The following is a 21,415-nucleotide window of genomic DNA, read 5'->3' as shown; positions in this document are numbered from 1 at the left end:
TCGCACCTTTCACCCTTATGTCGCAGACAACCAAGTGGTGCTGTGAAACAGCCTCCTCCCCCGGGATCACCTTTGTGTCCCGGAGGTGCCCCCTATCTCGCCTACGCCCCATCAGGTAGTCAACGGTTGTCGTCGACCCACCTGACGTGTATGTAACAAGCTTATTATCCTCTTTCTGGAACTGAGTATTACAAATCAACAAATCAGCTCCATCAGCAAACTCCAAAATCCTTTCATCTTTTCCATTTCTCACACCATATCCGTAACCCCCATGAACTCCCTCAAAACCGTCCATACTCCTTCCCACATGTCCATTTAGGTCTCCTCCTACCACAACAACTTCCTCATCTTTCATGTTTTCCATCAGCTTCTCTATCGCACACCAGAACCTGTCCTTCTCTTCATCGTTCCGACCAACCTGCGGAGCATATCCCGAGATGACGTTCACCAAGAGCTTTCCAATCATCATTTTCGCCATCATCAACCTATCACTCACTCTAGTCACACTCACCACACTGTCTACAATGTCCTCAGAAAACAGGACACCAACACCATTCACGCCCTCCGGGCACCCTTGCCACACAAACTTGTATTTCTGTCCCTACCTACCCTTCACCATTCTCACACCACTTCCCTTCCATCTCGTCTCTTGCACACAACATATGTCCACTCTTCTTCTGACCAATACTTCCACCACTTCTCCTGATCTCCCTGTCATTGTCCCTACATTCCATGTCCCAAACCTCAGAAACCGATCTCCATTTCGGGCTGTACCCTGCCCATATGTAGTTGTAATTGTCATGGTTCTCTTTTTGAGACAATATTTTTATGGCCGGATGCCCTTCCTGACGCCAACCCTCTTAGTCGACTCCTACGACACGCAGGGATATGGTGTACCTATTCTAAACCAGGGTACACACCGGGATGAATTACACAGATATTGGTAGAAAAAACAAACACACGGTACTTGGGTTTGAATCCCAGTTTCCGGCATCATGAACCAGGGGTTTAAACGAGAACAAGACCAGGCAAACCTGAGTTTTAACTATATTAAAAAAAACAATTGCTTCAAAGCAAAGTTACCAGAAGTCGTGAGAGGTCTAACATTCTGGCTTTTCCGAACAAAATCATTGCAGCAAGACCACAGAATGTATAACCTCCATGTGCCTCCATGCCTGGAACACCACCTAAACCTCCTTCCCAATTCTGGCACCTGTATATGCACACACATCCAAACAAATACAACTTAACATTTAAGCAGAACACACAGTTAGTTCCAAGAATACGAAAAAGTTGTTGCAATACAATTAAGGCAAAGGCCAAATCTAGCATTGTGTCGGGATAATTTGTAATATGTAAAAGCAGAGAGGGGCGGGACACTGGGGAAGCAGAGAGGGGGCGGGATGCTGGGTAAGCAGAGAGGGGGTGGGACGCTCGGCAAGCAGAGATGGGGCGGGACACGCAGGGGAAGGAGAGAGAGGACGGGTTGCTGGGAAAGCAGAGAGGGGGTGGGTGGCTGGGGAAGCAAATAGGGGGACGGGATGCTGGGGAAGCAAATAGGGGGACGGGTGGCTGGGGAAGTAGAGAGTGACGTGGGATGCTGGGGAAGCAGAGAGGGGGGCAGGTGGCTGGAGAAGCAGAGAGGGGTCGAGATGCTGGGGAAGCAGAGAGGGTGCGGGATGCTGGGGAAGCAGAGAGGAAGCGGGATGCTGGGGAAGCAGAGAGGGAGCGAGATGCTGGGGAAGCAGAGAGGAGGGTGGGTGACTGGGGAAGCAGAGAGGGGGGCGGGATGCTGGGGAAGCAAATAGGGGGACGGGTGGCTGGGGAAGTAGAGAGTGACGTGGGATGTTGGGGAAGCAGAGAGGGGGGCGGGTGACTGGGGAAGTAGATAGGGGGTGGAGAAGGAAGGAAAGAGGGAGCAGGCAGTGAAGGACGCAAAGAGGGGTGGGTGTGAAGGAAGCAATGAGGGGGTGGAGCATGAAGAAAGCAAAGAGTAGGAAGGGCATGTGGTGGAGGGACATTGATTTGGAAGATGCCGAGCACAGGTGGGTGAGCCTGGAGTGGGTGTAGGGGAACCCGTGGGAGAAGATAACATAGGGCAGGGTACTGACGTGAGGAAGGCCACACATAGTACAAAACATTGTCACCATAATCCCACACACATTACAAAAAGGGTTGGATTTCAGGATTCCAAGGGCAGAGAGACAAAGACAGACATCAGGATTGGGATGATGGCACAAATAACGAGCACTATATGAACATGTTGGTGGATGAGGCACCAGTTTGCGAGTGATCCAGGGATGGAGAAAAAGCAAGGCGAGAAGGGAAAGCAGAATGGGAGAAAGGAATTTAGAAGTATGCAGGAAGACTGAACATTTTAAAATTATCATCATAAAAGGTCTAAATTGATGGAGTGAGAGGGGAGGAGGAAGAAGAGGAGAGATGAGGAAGGAAACTTCGGGACTGAATGAATTGAGGTGAGAATGAATGCTGATGAATGACATTTAATGAGAAGGAAAATTATATAAATATATATTTTTATTAATACCGTATTAGAATTAGAAAAATAATTAATAACATCCAAAAAGAAAGGTGAATTAAAAAATGTTTTTAAAAGTGGCAAAACAAGAAAAAATACTGAATGAAGATCATTAAAATAATTTTTGGATTTGATACCTGACGACCCAATCAGCAGTTACTTTCAAACAGACGCTCTTCCATGATATTTGTCAAAGACGCCACCACTGCCGCACAATAAACACTCCTAGGGAAAGGTGCCAAGAAAATAGCTGGGGTTATATATAATGTAAATTCCATATATATTGTTGCGGATATGAGATTGGCCTCCATCCATATCCGCTTGTAAATATTCCCCTATTTCCCCAATACTTCCCAACTATCCCCAATCCCCCATTCCCTAGTCCCATTGTCTGTAAACAACACTCTGTAGCCCCGACCTTCCCCTATTTCCCCCCTTAAATGTCGCATCCAGGTCCACCGCATCTCACGTAGACAACTATAGGACATCTTGCTAGTTATTCTTAGTCTATGTCAGTTAAGGACTCGTTTCCATTAATTCTGACTCTTCGTTGCACCAGAATGTGATTGTATGGCACCGTTAGAAAGTTTAGGACCTCCCAATACCTCCCCGCAGCTCTTCCTCATGGTACAACAACAACAACAACAACAGCGGCGGCGGCGCGGGGAGTGTGCGTCCTCACTCCGGCTTGGTTAGCCGCCATTGAACATGTGCTCCGACGGGGTTACCACGCAGGGGCTCGCTGTCAGCTCCTCATCAAGGGCGGAGCCCGGTAACCCCCGCACCCAATAGAAGCGGCGGACCGATTCCATCTGGGGCGGAGACAACGAGCCGAGGGCGTGTCACTCCCCGCTGAGCATGCGCAGGAAGAGGGAGGTGACATCAGATGCGCCCTCAGCTTGGAGAGAGAAGACGCCACCTCCGAGCGCTGAAATACCTCCCCGCATCTCTGGACCGGACCGTGTTGATTCTGCCCCTGAGCCAAGGTGCACCTTGTGCTATCGACTGCCTGTCCTTCCTTGCCATCAATCCCCGTGTAAGTCAGTCTTGTCCCGTTTGTCTGTGGTCTGTCGGGGATAGATAAGACTGTGTTTAAGTACCCATCTTTTCTGTGCTTTACCTCTTACCGTGTAATCTACCCCTTTTCTGCATCACCAATTATATCCTCCTCCGGAGGCCTTGAGAACTGTACCCCTTGTGTCGTGTCATTTATCCCAGCCGTTGTGTCCTTTCCATCATTGATTTAGCGTCGCGCGATTCGGCCAACGTTCGAGTGGAATCGGGCGGGATAGGGTTCTAATCGGGGAGTAACTGTTCGGACGCGGTAATACCAAACCGCTCAGTAAACAAACATCTAAAACCGCGTCTGTAACAATTGGTGTCTGGGAGTGAGATTCGGGGCCCGAACCAAATTTTTAAAACATCTAGAAAAAATTTGGTCAAAATTTGGAGCGGACGAAATTTGTTTTGTTTTAAAGCAAAACCCGAATTTTGAAATCGCGCCATGGCTGGTCAAGGCGACGGGATGCCGGTGGGAGAGATAGACGGGGTAGAATCGACCCAGGACCTCGGGGAAATGTATGTGGAGGAAAGGGTGGAGGAGAGTAAAGAAGGTGTGGTTGAGGGGGTATCCGGTGCACAAAATGGCGCTCTCGCGCACGTGGTTACAGCGGCACCAAATTTAGCCACGCCCATGGTCGCGGCAGCCGAGCCAGAGATGCCAGAGTACGTGCGAGTCTTTATGATTGAAATGATGGCAAAAATGAGGGCTCAGACTGAGCAAATTGAAGCAACAACGAAAGAAATGAGGGCCGATAGGGAGAAAAGGGAGCAGAGGGACAGAGACCGCAAGTTGGGCGAAAGGGTCCCACGGGTGCACGACGAGGTAAAGCGGGTCGAAAAGCGCTGGTTGAGCGAAGCGGAGGAAAGCGCGGGTACAATGACGGGGGTAGAAATCGCGACACGGGGTTTGGAAAAGCCGGCGACCGATGAGGTAGAGGGAATTTTATTAAAGCCAACGGTCGTCGAGGTGAGTAAAGAAAAAGCGGAAGTGGGCATTGAAATTGAAGAGATGACGGAGGTAGCCCGGGAATTGCAGGGAGAAATGGAAAATGTACAAAGTCCCTGCTCAAATCATGATGATGTACTCGCTAATCCAAATGGAAGTTTGCAGGTTTTGGTGCAGGGAGGAAGAAGAACCCCGAAGGTGAGACGTGCTGTTGTGTATTGTGCGGGGAGATTTTGTAAGAGGATGTTTGGCGACAAAAGAATTTTCACGCGCTTGGGATCGAGGAAGCATCCGGGCGTTGGTGAGGGGTCCCGTGTGAGTGGAAATGGCACGCGTGTGGAAAAAAAGTGTGCGTCAAGGGGTGAGCGTGTTACGAAGCGCGAGTGTGATACCGAGTGCGAGCGAGAATGCACGTCGGGGTGTACGGAGTGTGACACGAATAGTGAGTTGGTGATGGCGCGGGTGTGGGAGAGCCCATGTGAGCGCGTTAGTGGGTGGATGCAAGAGTGCACGCCCATGGTGAGTGTTACGGAGGACGTAACGGAGGAGAGGTGTGGACCAAAGTGTGCGCAAGAGTGTGCGCGAGAGGTGTGGTGTGTAACAGGGAGAGCGTTGGTGGAATGTACGGACGGCGTTGGAACGCCAGGTTTTGTGAGGGTGAAAGGGGTAGCGTATGCGTGTGAGCATGCAAGTAAAGCATCGACGGTAACCGGGTTAGCGGTTAGGGCGACGGATAGCCGATGCGAGCACTCGGGGCGTGGGGTGCTTTGTTGGGTGCGAGGCCCGGCGCGGGTCGATGCTGCGTCGCTTCTCTTCGAAGCGTCGTTGCCGATTCGGGCTTGGCCCCGCCCCGCACGGTCGAGTCCGGGCTTTGTCGGGCGAGGCGACCGGTCCGGTTCGAGGGCGAGTGGGAGGAAGCGGAACGGTGCCCCCTCGTGGGGACGGGGTTCCGACCGGGGGAGATTGAGCCATCGGGCCCGGGACCGCAAGGTGCCGCGCCGAGACGGTGCGTGGAATCTCGGCCCAACCAAACCACCTCCCTTGAACCGAAAGCCGGACGGATTCAACCTGCAGGCAACCAAACCACCCGAATTCATTGCTCGGCTTTACGAACCGAGTTTAATGATGTCACGACGCACCGAGGCTAGGATATAGTGGACTGTGATGATGGTGATAGTGATAGTGATAGTGATTTGATACGAAATTTATAATAGTGGGTAGAATTGGCAGCAAATGGAAAATTTTTGAATTGGTTGGAATTTGGACGAGCAAAATTTATAGTGAGAGACCCCCGATGTGGTGGGATGGCAAATCCACCATCCCTCACAGGTGGGGCAAATGCGCAATAGTTTATGGGGTGTATGGCAGTGAAAACTAGCCCGAGTGGGTTAGGATATATCGTGTGTAGGGATCTAGCGAAGATGACATTAGGTAACGTTAAGATTAGTTCGTGACTGATACCTGTAGTGGGGACGCAGGTAGTTTAGTGTGGATGATAATGACGTGGGAGCGCAATAGTTTAAAGGGACGACTGGGAAGCGCAAGTTTCAGAGGGGAGTAGTTAGCTGAGATGATGCCGTGTGTTTGAAGATTGAACAGGTGTGATTGAACAGGTGTGATTGCACAGGTGTGCAACTGAACAGGTGTGTGGAGCAGTGTATGAGGGAGTAGTGGTGATTGCGTGTTGTGTTGACCAAATGGTCCAGGAAGAAAGGAGGGTGCAGGTGGCACCAGGCGTGAGGGCACAGGTGTGCAACAACAGGTGTATGTGGCTGTGTGGAATAAATGGTAGTGTGGAATATCTGGAGTATTGGAATGGATGGTCGTGGAGTGAGTATGGTGGAAATTGTGGAGTGGAGTGGATGGTGCGAAGGTGTGAATGGGGGAAGAGTGGACCCCCATCACGGATACCCGGGGCGGGTAGTGTAAGTGTTAGGTAGAGGGTACAGGTAAATTGTGGTTGGATATTGGCATCTGTGGTGCGGGTGAAAGAATGGCCTATGGATGGGTGCATTAGTGTTGTGGAAATGGCTGGGCGTGTAGCCTGTTAGTGTGTGTAGTTGGTTTGGGCACTCCACCACTGTGAGGATGTCGGCCAGGTGAGGCCGTAGGTGGGCTCTGGGAGCCGGTAGTTGTGGATGGGGCCCGAGGATCCGGAGGACGGACCCGGGTAGCCCAGTGCCAGAGGGCACCAAGGGGTGACAGAGCCAGGAGAGGGCCTTCCCCAGTTAGTTAGGTTAGGGTGAGGAGCTCGGTAAGCTCGGGTGGCAACTGCAGTGGTGGAGGTGTGCAGGTGGGTAGACCTGCTGGGAGAGCTACACGTCACAGCCCAGAAATTGTGCGAGGGCACCGGGAGATGAATCGGGGGCGTGAGACCCCAAATTGAGAAGCACCAGAGTTTGGTCAATGGGAATTGGTTTTTAGAACCCATAGTGTAAGTTGGCCAATGGATTGGCAGGGAAAGACCCCGGGTAATGTAAAGTTGTTAAAGTCATTTAGGAAATAGTTAGGATTGATGAACCTGTCGCACCATACGCAGCCACTTACCTGAGGTGATGATGATGACTCCACACCTGTGTTTTCTTTGTTCTGTGTTGCAGGAAATGAGAATTGCTGTTGGATTTGTGAGATGCATCACGACGTGGATAAGACATTGGGGTGATTCCATCTCTCCCTCCTTAGGAGGGACTGATGATGAATTGGTGATGGCAAATTTTGCTGTTGAGTTGGAGATGGCAAATTGTGATGAGAGTTGGAAATGGCAAATTTGATTGGTTAGGAGGGAGAGAAGACGAATTTGGTTTATGGGAGGAACGGGGAAGACAGTAGGGACGTTTGTTGATGTGTAAAGTAGATGTTTATGGGTAGTGTTGTGTTTTGTGGATACAGTAAGGGGTAAGGGAGGGGCAATGTAGGTTACCTGGTGGGGGGGGGGGGGGGGGGGGAGCGTACGGTAGGAACGTACCTGTCTCACCTGGTTCCCATGTGCCCCCAGTGTGCATTACCTTGTATTGCGTGCACTTTTGCGCCCTTACCACCTTACTCACTTGTCTTCTTTTTGTCTCCCACCTCCGAGGATCTGGCTTTGGGGCAGAGAGAGAGAGGAGAGAGAGGTGCTGGCTCCGCAGTTGTGGGCCTGTACTTTCGCTGCTTGCTGCCTGGATCGATACACCATATGGACCGCAATTTTTGTGGCCGCCCCCCATGGACCGCAGTTCTTTTGCGGGCAAGCACCACCCGTTGATGGACCTCTGGGTCAACGTGGCACCTATGCCATAGAGGTGAACCACTTATAGTTGGCCCCCCTGATGGCCACAATTTAGAAATGGACGCGGTTGGCGCCTTTCTTTATTTTTGAAAGAAGCCAGAAGGCCAAGTGCTTCAAGAAGGCAAGACCAGCGGCAGAACATCGGCCGGCTGCGACACCACCGGTGACTATGAACACTTTATTGGTGCACCGGATGGTGCTGACTGTATGTATGGGGTGGTGCTTTTGGTGCTTGGATGGGGTGCTCTGCATATTATTAAAGGCCGGAGGGCCACAGGGCACTCGTGGGTTGGTGTATCGATGCTGGCATGCGTGCTCTCTCTATGCATAACATCTGCATGTGTTCCTCAAAGAACAGGTCCTGGATCGTAGTGTAAATATCAGTCTTGTGTAAATAATGCTCCCTACCGGCTGTATGTTTAGTTTGAGGATTCTTTCCGCGATTCGGTTATCCTGTGGGTGTGTTTCTGTGAGGAGAAGGGTGCAACGTCGCAGGGGGACATATTTACTCATTTGTGAACATCTGTAAAACTGTCGCACTCAGGGTTGAGTTAATAGTAGAGGGAACTACATCTGAGTGCCACACTAAAGTAAGTAAAAATTTATCGGGTCGTGACGCCCCGAGGTAGAGAAGGGTGCAATGTTGCAGATATGAGATTGGCCTCCATCCATATCCGCTTGTAAATATTCCCCTATTTCCCCAATACTTCCCAACTATCCCCAATCCCCCATTCCCTAGTCCCATTGTCTGTAAACAACACTCTGTAGCCCCGACCTTCCCCTATTTCCCCCCTTAAATGTCGCATCCAGGTCCACCGCATCTCACGTAGACAACTATAGGACATCTTGCTAGTTATTCTTAGTCTATGTCAGTTAAGGACTCGTTTCCATTAATTCTGACTCTTCGTTGCACCAGAATGTGATTGTATGGCACCGTTAGAAAGTTTAGGACCTCCCAATACCTCCCCGCAGCTCTTCCTCATGGTACAACAACAACAACAACAACAGCGGCGGCGGCGCGGGGAGTGTGCGTCCTCACTCCGGCTTGGTTAGCCGCCATTGAACATGTGCTCCGACGGGGTTACCACGCAGGGGCTCGCTGTCAGCTCCTCGTCAAGGGCGGAGCCCGGTAACCCCCCGCACCCAATAGAAGCGGCGGACCGATTCCATCTGGGGCGGAGACAACGAGCCGAGGGCGTGTCACTCCCCGCTGAGCATGCGCAGGAAGAGGGAGGTGACGTCAGATGCGCCCTCAGCTTGGAGAGAGAAGACGCCACCTCCGAGCGCTGAAATACCTCCCCGCATCTCTGGACCGGACCGTGTTGATTCTGCCCCTGAGCCAAGGTGCACCTTGTGCTATCGACTGCCTGTCCTTCCTTGCCATCAATCCCCATGTAAGTCAGTCTTGTCCCGTTTGTCTGTGGTCTGTCGGGGATAGATAAGACTGTGTTTAAGTACCCATCTTTTCTGTGCTTTACCTCTTACCGTGTAATTTACCCCTTTTCTGCATCACCAATTATATCCTCCTCCGGAGGTCTTGAGAACTGTACCCCTTGTGTCGTGTCATTTATCCCAGCCGTTGTGTCCTTTCCATCATTGATTTAGCGTAGCGCGATTCGGCCAACGTTCGAGTGGAATCGGGCGGGATAGGGTTCTAATCGGGGAGTAACTGTTCGGACGCGGTAATACCAAACCGCTCGGTAAACTAACATCTAAAACCGAGTCTGTAACAATATATATAATGTATGATAGCACACTGAGCAGTAAAAGAATTAAAAATTCTTTATTAATAGCCTGACGTTTCAAGAACAAACTAGTTCTCTTCCTCAGAGGCGTTGAGTGTGGTGTTAACCGTTAAGTTCCGTTGGGGACGGTTCACGTGATGGATTGGTCCAAGTCCTTGCCAATCACAGGGCTTCCCTGCATTCAAATGACTGCCGTTTTTTGACGTTGTAATTGATTGCGTAGTGCTATGTATGTGGGGTGTAAGTCGATGTGTCGGTTGATGGAGTTTTTATCAGAGTACCAGGCCTCGACAATCTTACAGTTCACTCTCAAAGATCCTGTGCCAAGGATCGTGGTCTGATTCCATTAGAATGTGTGTTGGTGTGTGTGTGTGTGTGTGTGTGTGTGTCGCAACCAATGACAACCTGTCTTGTCGTCTTACAGCATGTGGGTGTTCAGTTAGCCTTGTGGTTAAGCGTTTGAATGTTTGGCCCACATAATTGACTTCACAATCTTCACATTGTATGTTGTCGATGACATTCTTTCTGTCAAATTTGCTCACCTGGTCTTTTGGCTTTGACAGCTGTGCTCGTAAGGATGTTTGTGGTTTGTGGGTGATGTTGATGTTGTATTCACGTAGAATGCGGCTTGTGGTTTCGGAAGCGTGTTGTATGCATGGAAGTGCCACCGTGTGTGGAGGTGTGGTTGGATGGTTGTTGTTGTAGTTGGATTTCCGGCGACAAGATTTGATAAATGCATTTGGGTCGTGGTTTTCTCGCAGTAGTTGAGTGACGTGCAGCATTTCCATCCGGCGTTCTTCATGGTCACTGCAATGTGTTTTTGCACGATCTACTAAGCTGCGAACACAACTTATTTTGTGGCAGGTGGGATGACCACGACAGTAATCCAATACTTTGTCTGTGTTAGTAGGTTTACGGTACACCTGCGTGTGTAGCGTGCCGTTTCTGTCTCTGGAAAGCTGTACATCCAGGAATGGTAGAGACCCAGCCTGTTCTACTTCACATGTGAATTGTATTGCTGGCCATGTTGAATTTATCTTTGTGTGGAAACGGTCAACATCCGCCTTCTTTATGATCACGAAGGTGTCGTCAACGTACCGCAGCCACAACCTCACAGAAGGATCACCATGTAGTGTTAGATCTTCAATGCGTTGCATCACCAATTCGGCGATGAGCCCTGATATGGGTGAGCCCATCGGGGTTCCTTCATGTTGATGATATAGGGTGCTGTCGAATACAAAGTACGTTGATTTGAGGCAGAGTTGAATGAGTGTCATGAAATGACCAGAGCTGAGGCGACTGTTGCTCGCTAGTTCTTGGTCGTTGTTGATGTATTGTTCTAAGGTCTGCGTTGCAAATTCGACGGGTATGAATGAATGAATATGAATGAAACCACGTCGAATTAAATGATTATTTCATCACTCTCGATGCGGACATTTCTGATTCTGTTGATAAAATATTTGGCGTTCTTTACATTGTGTGCTGAATGTGTTGTTAAGTGTTTGAGTTGGTGGAAAAGCCACTTAGCGAGATTGCAGGTGGGTGCTCCGCGGAAGGCCACGATGGGCCGTAGTGCGACATCGATCTTGTGAATCTTTGGTAACCCGTAGAAGCGTGGAATGACGGAGTCGTTTGGTCTCATCGCGTCCCATTCTTGTTTTGTGATGAGGTTTACATCCCGTAGTTTCTGTAAGGTGGTAGTTACCTGCTTGTCAACGGTCTTTGTGGGGTCACAAGGTTTTGTGTGGGAGATGTTGTTGTCACCGAGTAGAGCTTTAGCTTATAGTCCACATGACATATTATACACGAAATCAGGCTATTAATGAAGAATTTTTAATTATTTTACTGCTCAGTGTGCTATCATTTACAATATGAATCCTGAGCTACAAATCTTTCAACATGTACGTGTGTGTGTGTGTGTGTGTATATATATATATATATATATATATATATATTGTTACGGACACGGCTAAAGATGTTGCTTGACCGAGCGGAATGGCCGCCGTGTTCGTACAGTTTACCCGATTACCCCCAACTCACCCAATTCCACTCAAACGTTGGCCAAATCGCGCTACGCTAAATCAATGATGGAAAGGACACAACGACTGGGATAAATGAAACGACGCAAGGGGTACAGTTCTCAAGACCTCCGGAGGAGGATATAATTAGTGGTGGAGAAAAGGGGTAGGTTACAAGGTAGAGTGAGGTAAAAGACACAGAAGAGATAGGCACTTAGATACAATCTTATCTATCCCAGACAGACCACAGACAAACGGAACAAGGCTGACTTACACAGGGATTGATGGCAGGGAAGGACAGGTCGGTTGATAGCACAAGGTGCACCTTGGCTCGGGGACAGGATCAAGCACGGTCCAAAAGATGCAGGGAGGCCTCACAGCGCTCGGAGGTGGCGTCTTTCTTTCTCCAAGCTCAGCGCGCATCTGACGTCACCTCCCTCTTCCTGCGCATGCTCAGCGGGGAGTCACACGCCCTCGGCTGGTTGGCTCCGCCCCAGATGGGACCGGTCCGCCGCTTCTATTGGGTGCGGGGGTTACCAGGCTCCGCCCTTGAGGAGGAGCTGACAGCGAGCCCCTACGTGGTAACCCCGTCGAGCACATGTTCGATGGCGGCTCGTTGGAAAGGCCTGGTGCCCTCCCAACACCCCCTACCAACCAAGCCGGAGTGAGGACGCACACTCCCCGCGCTCGCCGCTGTTGTTGTTGTTGTTTCTGAACCGTGAGGAAGAGCTGCGGGGAGGTATTGGGAGGTCCTAAACTTCCTAACGGTGCCATACAATCACATTCTGGTGCAACGAAGGGCCAGAATTAATGGAAACGAATCCTTAACTGACATAGACTAAGAATAACTAGCAAGATGTCCTATAGTTGTCTACGTGAGATGCGGTGGACCTGGATGCGACATTTAATGGGGGAAATAGGGGGAGGTCGGGTCTACAGAGTGTTGTTTACCGAAAATGGGACTAGGGAATGGGGGATTGGGGATAGTTGGGAAGTATTGAGGAAATAGGGGAATATTTACAAGCGGATATGGATGGATGCAAATCCCATATCCGCAACATTGCACCCTTCTCTACCTCGGGGCGTCCCGACCCGATAAATTTTTACCTACTTTAGTGTGGCACTCAGATGTAGTTCCCTCTACTATTAACTCAACCCTGAGTGCGACAGTTTTACAGATGTTCACAAATGAGTAAATATGTCCCCCTGCGACGTTGCACCCTTCTCCTAACAGAAACACACCCACAGGATAACCGAATCGCGGAAAGCATCCTCAAACTAAACATACAGCCGGTAGGGAGCATCATTTACACAAGACTACACTGATATTTACACTACGATCCAGGACCTGTTCTTTGAGGAACACATGCAGATGTTATGCATAGAGAGAGCACGCATGCCAGCATCGATACACCAACCCACGAGTGCCCTGTGGCCCTACGGCCTTTAATAATGTGCAGAGCACCCCGTCCAAGCACCAAAAGCACCACCCCATTATGTACAGTCAGCACCATCCGGTGCACCAATAAAGTGTTCAATAAAAATGCACAATCAAGTGTCCATGGTCACCGGTGGTGTCGCAGCCGGCCGATGTTCTGCCGCTGGTCTTGCCTTCATGGAGTGCACTTGGCCTTCTGGCTTCTTTAGAAATAAAGAAAGGCGCCAACCGCGTCCATTTCTTAATTGTGGCCGTCAGGGCGCCAACTAAAAGTGGTTCACCTGTATGGCATAGGTGCCACGTTGACCCAGAGGTCCATCCACGGGTGGTGCTTGCCCGCAAAAGAACTGCGGTCCATGGTGGGCGGCCACAAAAATTGCGGTCCATATGGTGTAACGATCCAGGCAGCAAGCAGCGGAAGTACAGGCCCACAACTGCGGAGCCAGCACCTCTCTCTCCTCTCTCTCTGCCCCAAAGCCAGATCCTCGGAGGTGGGAGACAAAAGAAGACAAGTGAGTAAGGTGGTAAGGGCGCAAAAGTGCACGCAATACTAGGTAATGCACACTAGGGGCACATGGGAACCAGGTGAGACAGGTACGTTCCTACCGTACGCCCCCCCCCCCCCACCAGGTAACCTACATTGCCCCTCCCTTACCCCTTACGGTATCCACAAAACACAACACTACCCATAAACATCTACTTTACACATGAACAAACGTCCCTACTGTCTTCCCCGTTCCTCCCATAAACCAAATTCGTCTTCTCTCCCTCCTAACCAATCAAATTTGCCATTTCCAACTCTCATCAAAATTTGCCATCTCCAACTCAACATCAAAATTTGCCATCACCAATTCATCATCAGTCCCTCCTAAGGAGGGAGAGATGGAATCACCCCAATGTCTCATCCATGTCGTGATGCGTCTCACAAATCCACACAGCAATTCTCCTTTCCTGCAACACAGAACAAAGGAACACAGGTGTGGAGTCATCATCATCACCTCAGGTAAGTGGCTGCGTATGGTGCGACAGGTTCATCAATCCTAACTATTTCCTAAATGACTTTAACAACTTTACATTACCCGGGGTCTTTCCCTGCCAATCCATTGGCCAACTTACACTATGGGTTCTAAAAACCAATTCCCATTGACCAAACTGTGGTGCTTCTCAAGTTGGGGTCTCACTCCCCCGATTCATCACTCGGTGCCCCCGCACAATTTCGGTGGCTGGGTCGTGTGACGCTCCTAGCTGGTCCGCCCACCTGCACACCTCCACCACTGTTGTTGCCTACCGAGCTCACCTGCTCCTCACTCTAACCTAACTAACTGGGGAAGGCCCTCTCGCACTCTCACCCCCTCAGTGCCCTCTCTGGCACGGGCTGCCCGATCCACACCCGGGATCCTCAGGCACCCACTGACACTAACGGCTCCCAGAGGCCAGAGCCCACCTGCGGCCTCACCTGGCCGACATCTAACAGTGGCGGAGTGCCCAACCATTCACACTCATACTAACAGGCCACACGACCAGCCAATTTCACCACACCAATGCACCCATCCACAATACCATTCTGCAACCGCACCACAAATGCCAATATCCAACCACAATTTACCTATACCTTCTAACTATTCTTTAAACTACCCTCCCCGGGTACTCATGAAAAGGGGTCCACTCTTCCCCCATCCACACCTTCGCACCATGCACACCACTCCGTACCACTTACTCCAACTCTCTCCACACCACTCATTCTCTGCTCCATATATTCCACACACCTGTACTTGCACACCTGTGCTCTCATACTTGGTGCCGCCTGCACCCTTCTCTCCCCCAAGCGCATTCGCGCTGATCCACAACACTCACTACTCATACACTGCTCCACACACCTGTTCAGTTGCACACCTGTGCAATCACACCTGTTCAATTCTCAACCACACGGCATCATCTCATCTAACTACTCCCCTCTGAAACTTGCGCTTCCCAGTCGTCCCTTTAAACTATTGCGCTCCCTCGTCATTATCATCCACTCTAATCTACCTGCGTCCCCACTACAGGTATCATTGTCACTAACTAACCTTAACGTTACCTAATGTCATCTTCTAGGGCCCTACACACAATATCCTAACCCACCCGGGCTAGTTTTCACTGCCATCAACCCCATAAACTATAGCGCATTTGCCCCCACGTTTGTGAGGGATGACAGAGTTGCCATCCCACCACATCGGGCATCTCCCACTACCAATTTTGCACATCAAATTTCAACAAATCAAAAATTTGCCAATCACTACCCGTCATCTGTCAATCATTACTGCCAATCCTTTGCCAATCATCAAATTTAGTTTTTCTAATTTCGGGGCCAAAACACTATCCTCATCATTAGTCTACTTACTAATGCCTCTCGGTGCGCCAATTCACTTCTACTGCTCGGCTTCGTACAGCCAAGCCATGAATGCGGGTTGTTTGGTGCCAGCGGCTGGATACGTCCCGCATTCGGTGCAGGGAAGGAGGTTTACCCGGGCCGAGGTCCCACGCACCATCTCGGCACGGAGCCATCCCATGGCCCGATCTCGACCTGCCAGAATGCCTCAACAAAAAGTGGTCGCCATGACGACCCTTCCTATCGGGCTGCCCGCTCCGCCTAGTGGAGCACGGACGCAGCCGTTCAAAGCGAGGCCCAGCGTGGATCGCGTACGGCGGTCCTTTCGAACCCGCCGTGGCTCGGATCCCCGCTGGTTCTCGCGGCACGCGAAGCCCGGCACGCACCGAGGGCCCGATTCGGCTAAAAGTCGCTCTAACCGCTAACCCGGTTACCGTCGATGCCTCACCTGCATGCTTACACGCATACGCTACCCCTTTCTTGCTCATACATCCAGCTGTTCCCATGCTCCTCGTACCTTTCCTTACACACCTCGGTACACTCATTCCACTCACAGACTTGGTCACACACCTGACCACCGAACACCTTGGCACACATTCGTCGCTCGCACACCTCACCAACACACCTCTTCGCGCCCCCTCCTCGGTCACCTCCTCTGTGACTATCACAGGGGTGCTCTCACTCGCACACCCAACCACGTGCCTCACGACCAATTCCAGCGTGCATTCCCACACACGCTCTACCATTCCAGGTGTGCTTCCTTCCATTCCAGGTGTACATCCTCGCTCAACTGTCACAACCAACTCACGCTCCGTGTCACTCTCACTACTCTCACCTCTACTCTTGACAACGCACTCACCCTTACTCTCGACAGCGCACTCTTTCCTCATGCACCCGTCCGTTACACACCTTTCTCGCGCACACTCTCCCGTTACACCCCCTGTAACACTCACCACAGGTGTACACTCTTCCTTACTTTTGACAGCGCACTCTTTCCCCATGCACCCCAGAGTCGGACTTTCTCGCACACCTCCTTCTTCGCACACCAGACCTGTCGCACACTTCACCAATGGCCTCTCACGAACACCCGGGTCCATCTCGACCCCCAAGCTCATTAAATCACCTGGCGCATCATACGCACGACCATATTGGTCACCACTTGCACCGGGTCCTCTTTCTCTTCGCTTCTCCTCCATCACCTGCGAATCCCTCATCCGGTTAATGAGCACATCACTAGACTACGGATTTTTATGTTAAGAAAATAGGCCTTTTATGTTTTGAAAAGCGGATTTTTTTTTTTTATGTGAAAAAATCCCGAAATATTTTTTTCCCCCGTTTTATTCATTTTTTATTATTACCAAGTTTTTCAGAAATCAGTCAAAAAAAGAACAAAAAATGGTAAGCTTTTTCCTGCACAACATTAAGCACTCTGGGCTAGTAAACAGGTAAAAAATGACGTTCAGGTACCTTTATTGCAACCGCATTGTTTGATAAGTAGAGGACTAGAAGAAATTGACAAGACCCTTTTAGGAACGGTTAAAGTAGGTGTTTGAAATCATTATCTTGGTAATGTTCTCCTTGGTGAGGCGGTGTCGGCGGTCGGTGAGGACGTTTCTGTAGACGGAGAAGGACCTTTCCACGTCGACGCTGACGATGGGGCAGTACCTCAAGAGGGGGATGTCAGCAAGCTTGACTCCAGCCGGCACACCAACCTCAGATCCGTGCTGATCTCCATCCAGGATCAAAGCCACTGTCCTCAGCACACCAATGTCGGGATTGCGCTGCAGCACCGCCTTGAACTTGGTGAGCAGGATCTCCTTACGGCAGCCTCGGATCTTTTCGAGCTCCTCCTTGGCCTGATCAAGGAGCTGGAAGGCCTTGGCCAGCTCCATGCCGGCCTCCTCCAGCTGCTTAAGGATCTTCGGGATGAACGACACGTGGGCATTTAAGAAGACCAAACTGAGCTTGATGTTCGCCTTTCCGAACAGGTCCTTGGCACTCCGGATTGCCATCGCGTCGTCATCGTTCAGCTGGTCCACAATGTCCTTGACGGCCTCGAAGTGCTCGGCGTAAAACACCGCGGCGTCGATCCACGTCCCCCACCGAGTCAGAATGGGCTCCGGGGGGAGAGAAAGATTGGGCTGCTGCTCCTCCCAAAAGACAACACGCGACGGGGCTTTGACGAACACCTTCTTCGTCGTGGCAATCAGGTCGTTGACGTCCTTGAACATTTCTCGGACTGTCTCGCAGACACGGTGGAGCGCGTGGGCAACGCAAGTCACATGCAGCAAGTCCGGGAAGAGTTCCTTCAGGGCATGGCCGGCCTTGATCATATAGGCCGCGGCGTCGCTGACGAGGACCTTGAGGCACTCCGGCTTGAAATCAGGCCAAAGATAGCGCAGCGTGTCATTGACTGCACGCACGATCTCCCCGGAGTTGGTCTTCTCCAGAAACATGCACTGGACGAGGTGGGGACGAAGGTACCCCTCCTTGGACAAGCGTCCCACGATGATGTTGGCCACATATCGACCTGCCGAATCGGTCGTCTCGTCGACGGACAGCCAGATGGGCTGCTGTCCGAGGTCGGCACGGATCCCCGCCAAGGCCTCGTCGTAGCACTTGTCGAGGTAGTGCTTTCGAATCCAGCTTTCATCGGGGATCTGGAGAGTGATGTGCTTCTCCAGGAACGACCGGAGGGCAGGGTTTTCCAATTTCGACCATGGGATGCCAGCGGCCAGCATGGCCTGGCACAGCTCCTGAGCCACGACGTCGCACTTGTGCCTCTTTCCGCCACCAAAGTCCTCCATGGTGGCTTGCGTGACCGTCCTCTTCTTCTTCAAGGCCAAGTTGCTCTTGTGGCGGTCTTCTCGGACATGTTGGGCCAGCTCAGACTTCTGCTTCGCCCGGAAAGTCTTTTCACAAGCTCGACAGAAAGCCGTGTCACTCGACACGTACTTGAAGGTGGCCCCATCGCCACCAGCGTTGAATTCCTTCAGCCACTTGTCACGAAGAGCAGCACTCATCTTGATAGGAGACTTGTTCACACGTTGTGTACACTCTCTCACTGTAGTACACCGCCTCACTGCTGTACACGCTGGGGACGCAACGCACGCAAGTGGACGCAACGTTTTGTTTTTGAGATCGATCGCAGTTAAAAATTTCGATCGCAGTTAAAAATTTCGATCGCAGTTAAAAATTTCGAAAAATTCCCTAATTTTTTTTAGCGTTGCCAGACATTTTCGACCAAAAAGGGCATTTTATTTTATTTTTCCCGAAAAAGGGCGAAATATTTTTTTCCTCCGAAAATAGCAAAATAATTTTTTTGCGCGCAAAAAAGCCGTTTTATGTGAAAAAATATTTTTTATTTTTTCACATAAAAACCCGATGTATAATCATCACGATCCGAACACAGACTTTGGACCAATTCTTTTACTTCCTCTTTGATCTCTTTCTTATCCCCTCTCCGTCGCTTCTTAATTTCGCTTACCCCTTCTTCCACTTCTTCTAATTTCTGCTTCACCTCTTTTATTTCCCGGTGCGTCTCCTCAAGCTCGTCCTCTAAGGCCACCTTGACCGTTTCTATGTGCGTCCTCACCTGCCGGTCCTTCGTCTCCATTACCTCTGTCACCTCGTCCAACCTCGTTGTCAGTCCCTCACGTACCATCTGACATTGCCTCTGTGTCGCTATCAAGTCATTTTTTATGTCGTTTTGTGTCGCTCTTAACCCTCCTAGTACCGCAGTTTTCCTTTGAACCTGCTCCGTTAGTTCTTTTTGTCCCTCCGTCAGCTGTTCCACTTCCAGCGTCAACTCCTCTATACCACCTTGCAATTTTACAGTCCCCTTTCTCACCTCCTTCTCCATGCGCTCCTTACAGTGCCTCACCTCCTCGTGCACTCCTCCGACCTCCTCACTCACCCCTCTTCTGATCTCTTCTCCCATCACTTGCATCTCCTGCCCAGATGCCACCCTCATCTGCTCCATTTCCTCCCTGTGAGCATCCAATTTAGTTTCTACCCCCATTCTGACCCCCTCTATCTGCTGCCCCATTTGTTTAACTTCCCTTTCCGCTTGGTCCCTCATGTCCCTCAATTTGCCTTCCATACTGTTTTCTAACCCCTCTATCATCCCTTCCATTTGATTCTCTTGAGCGGCCATTCTGTTTTCTACCCCCGTTAACCCCTTTTTCACCTCTTTTATCCCATTGTCTAACCCCTCAAATTTCTTGTCTAATCCCTCACCGGTACCCCTCGCTTCGTCCCTCATTACCCCCATTTGGCCCTCCAATCGCTCAACCTGAGCATCCATCCGGTTCCCCATTACCCCCATTTGGCCCTCCAATCGCTCACTCTGAGCATCCATTTTTGCTTCTAGCCCCATATTTGCCATTAGTATGGTTGCATTAATCTGCGCCATGAGGTCCCGCACATCAATTCCCGCTATTTGCGCAGCGGGCGCGGCTACCCCGCGCTCGTGCGAGCCGCCACTTTGTGCGTCTGATACCACGTGCGCGAGGACGCCATTTTGCGAACCTGCCGCCCTCACTGCTTCGCTCTCCTCTTGTCCCTCAATTTGGTCCTGGATCGACCCTGCCTCACTCTCCTCTACCGGAACCCAGCCGACTTGATCTGCCATAGCGCGACTTTCAAAATTCGGGTTTTTATTTTAAAACAAAACAAATTTCACAGTTAATAATTTCGAGCGCGTGAAGCGCGCTTCGGGTCCAATCTCACTTCCTGACACCAATTGATACGTAATAACACAATTGGTGTTCCAAAATTTGGGCCTAACAAATTTAGTCCCAGGTCCGAATCCCAACTCCTGACACCAATTGTTACGGACACGGCTAAAGATGTTGCTTGACCGAGCGGAATGGCCACCGTGTTCGTACAGTTTACCCGATTACCCCCAACTCACCCGATTCCACTCGAACGTTGGCCAAATCGCGCTACGCTAAATCAATGATGGAAAGGACACAACGACTGGGATAAATGAAACGACGCAAGGGGTACAGTTCTCAAGACCTCCGGAGGAGGATATAATTAGTGGTGGAGAAAAGGGGTAGATTACAAGGTAGAGTGAGGTAAAAGACACAGAAGAGATAGGCACTTAGATACAATCTTATCTTACCAGACAGACCACAGACAAACGGAACAAGGCTGACTTACACAGGGATTGATGGCAGGGAAGGACAGGTCGGTTGATAGCACAAGGTGCACCTTGGCTCGGGGACAGGATCAAGCACGGTCCAAAAGATGCAGGGAGGCCTCACAGCGCTCGGAGGTGGCGTCTTTCTTTCTCCAAGCTCAGCGCGCATCTGACGTCACCTCCCTCTTCCTGCGCATGCTCAGCGGGGAGTCACACGCCCTCGGCTGGTTGGCTCCGCCCCAGATGGGACCGGTCCGCCGCTTCTATTGGGTGCGGGGGTTACCGGGCTCCACCCTTGACGAGGAGCTGACAGCGAGCCCCTACGTGGTAACCCCGTCGAGCACATGTTCGATGGCGGCTCGTTGGAAAGGCTTGGTGCCCTCCCAACACCCCCTACCAACCAAGCCGGAGTGAGGACGCACACTCCCCGCGCTCGCCGCTGTTGTTGTTGTTGTTGTTTCTGAACCGTGAGGAAGAGCTGCGGGGAGGTATTGGGAGGTCCTAAACTTCCTAACGGTGCCATACAATCACATTCTGGTGCAACGAAGGGTCAGAATTAATGGAAACGAATCCTTAACTGACATAGACTAAGAATAACTAGCAAGATGTCCTATAGTTGTCTACGTGAGATGCGGTGGACCTGGATGCGACATTTAATGGGGGAAATAGGGGGAGGTCGGGTCTACAGAGTGTTGTTTACAGAAAATGGGACTAGGGGAATGGGGGATTGGGGATAGTTGGGAAGTATTGAGGAAATAGGGGAATATTTACAAGCGGATATGGATGGATGCAAATCCCATATCCGCAACAATATATATATATATATATATATATATATATATATATATATATATATATATATATATATGTCGGATTGAGACTTAG

At 50.6% G+C, this 21,415-nt stretch overlaps 1 protein-coding gene across 4 annotated transcripts in view; it reads right to left on the bottom strand.

Moving 5' to 3' along the window:
* Positions 1–21,415, bottom strand: part of LOC137410862 (protein farnesyltransferase subunit beta-like) — a 66,370-nt gene that overhangs the window by 7,678 nt on the left and 37,277 nt on the right. The window contains exons 2-3 of one of the 4 annotated variants that reach the window (XR_013624958.1): positions 2,677–2,764; positions 1,084–1,213 (exon numbers count right to left, since the gene is read on the bottom strand). Coding sequence is in view for 1 of the 4 variants with exons in the window: in XM_078786672.1 (XP_078642798.1) it covers positions 1,084–1,231 (148 nt within the window). In the remaining 3 variants the exon portion in view is untranslated. Of the gene's footprint in view, positions 1–1,083; positions 1,350–2,676; positions 2,820–11,852; positions 12,048–21,415 lie in introns of those variants that run through there. The other 3 variants (XR_013624959.1, XR_013624957.1, XM_078786672.1) reach the window with 3 other exon arrangements.

Source organism: Myxine glutinosa, chromosome 11 (genome assembly GCF_964187855.1).
Source record: "Myxine glutinosa chromosome 11, kmMyxGlut1.1, whole genome shotgun sequence".
Taxonomy (NCBI): Eukaryota; Metazoa; Chordata; class Myxini; order Myxiniformes; family Myxinidae; genus Myxine; species Myxine glutinosa.
This window is presented reverse-complemented; position numbering and strand designations above follow the sequence as displayed.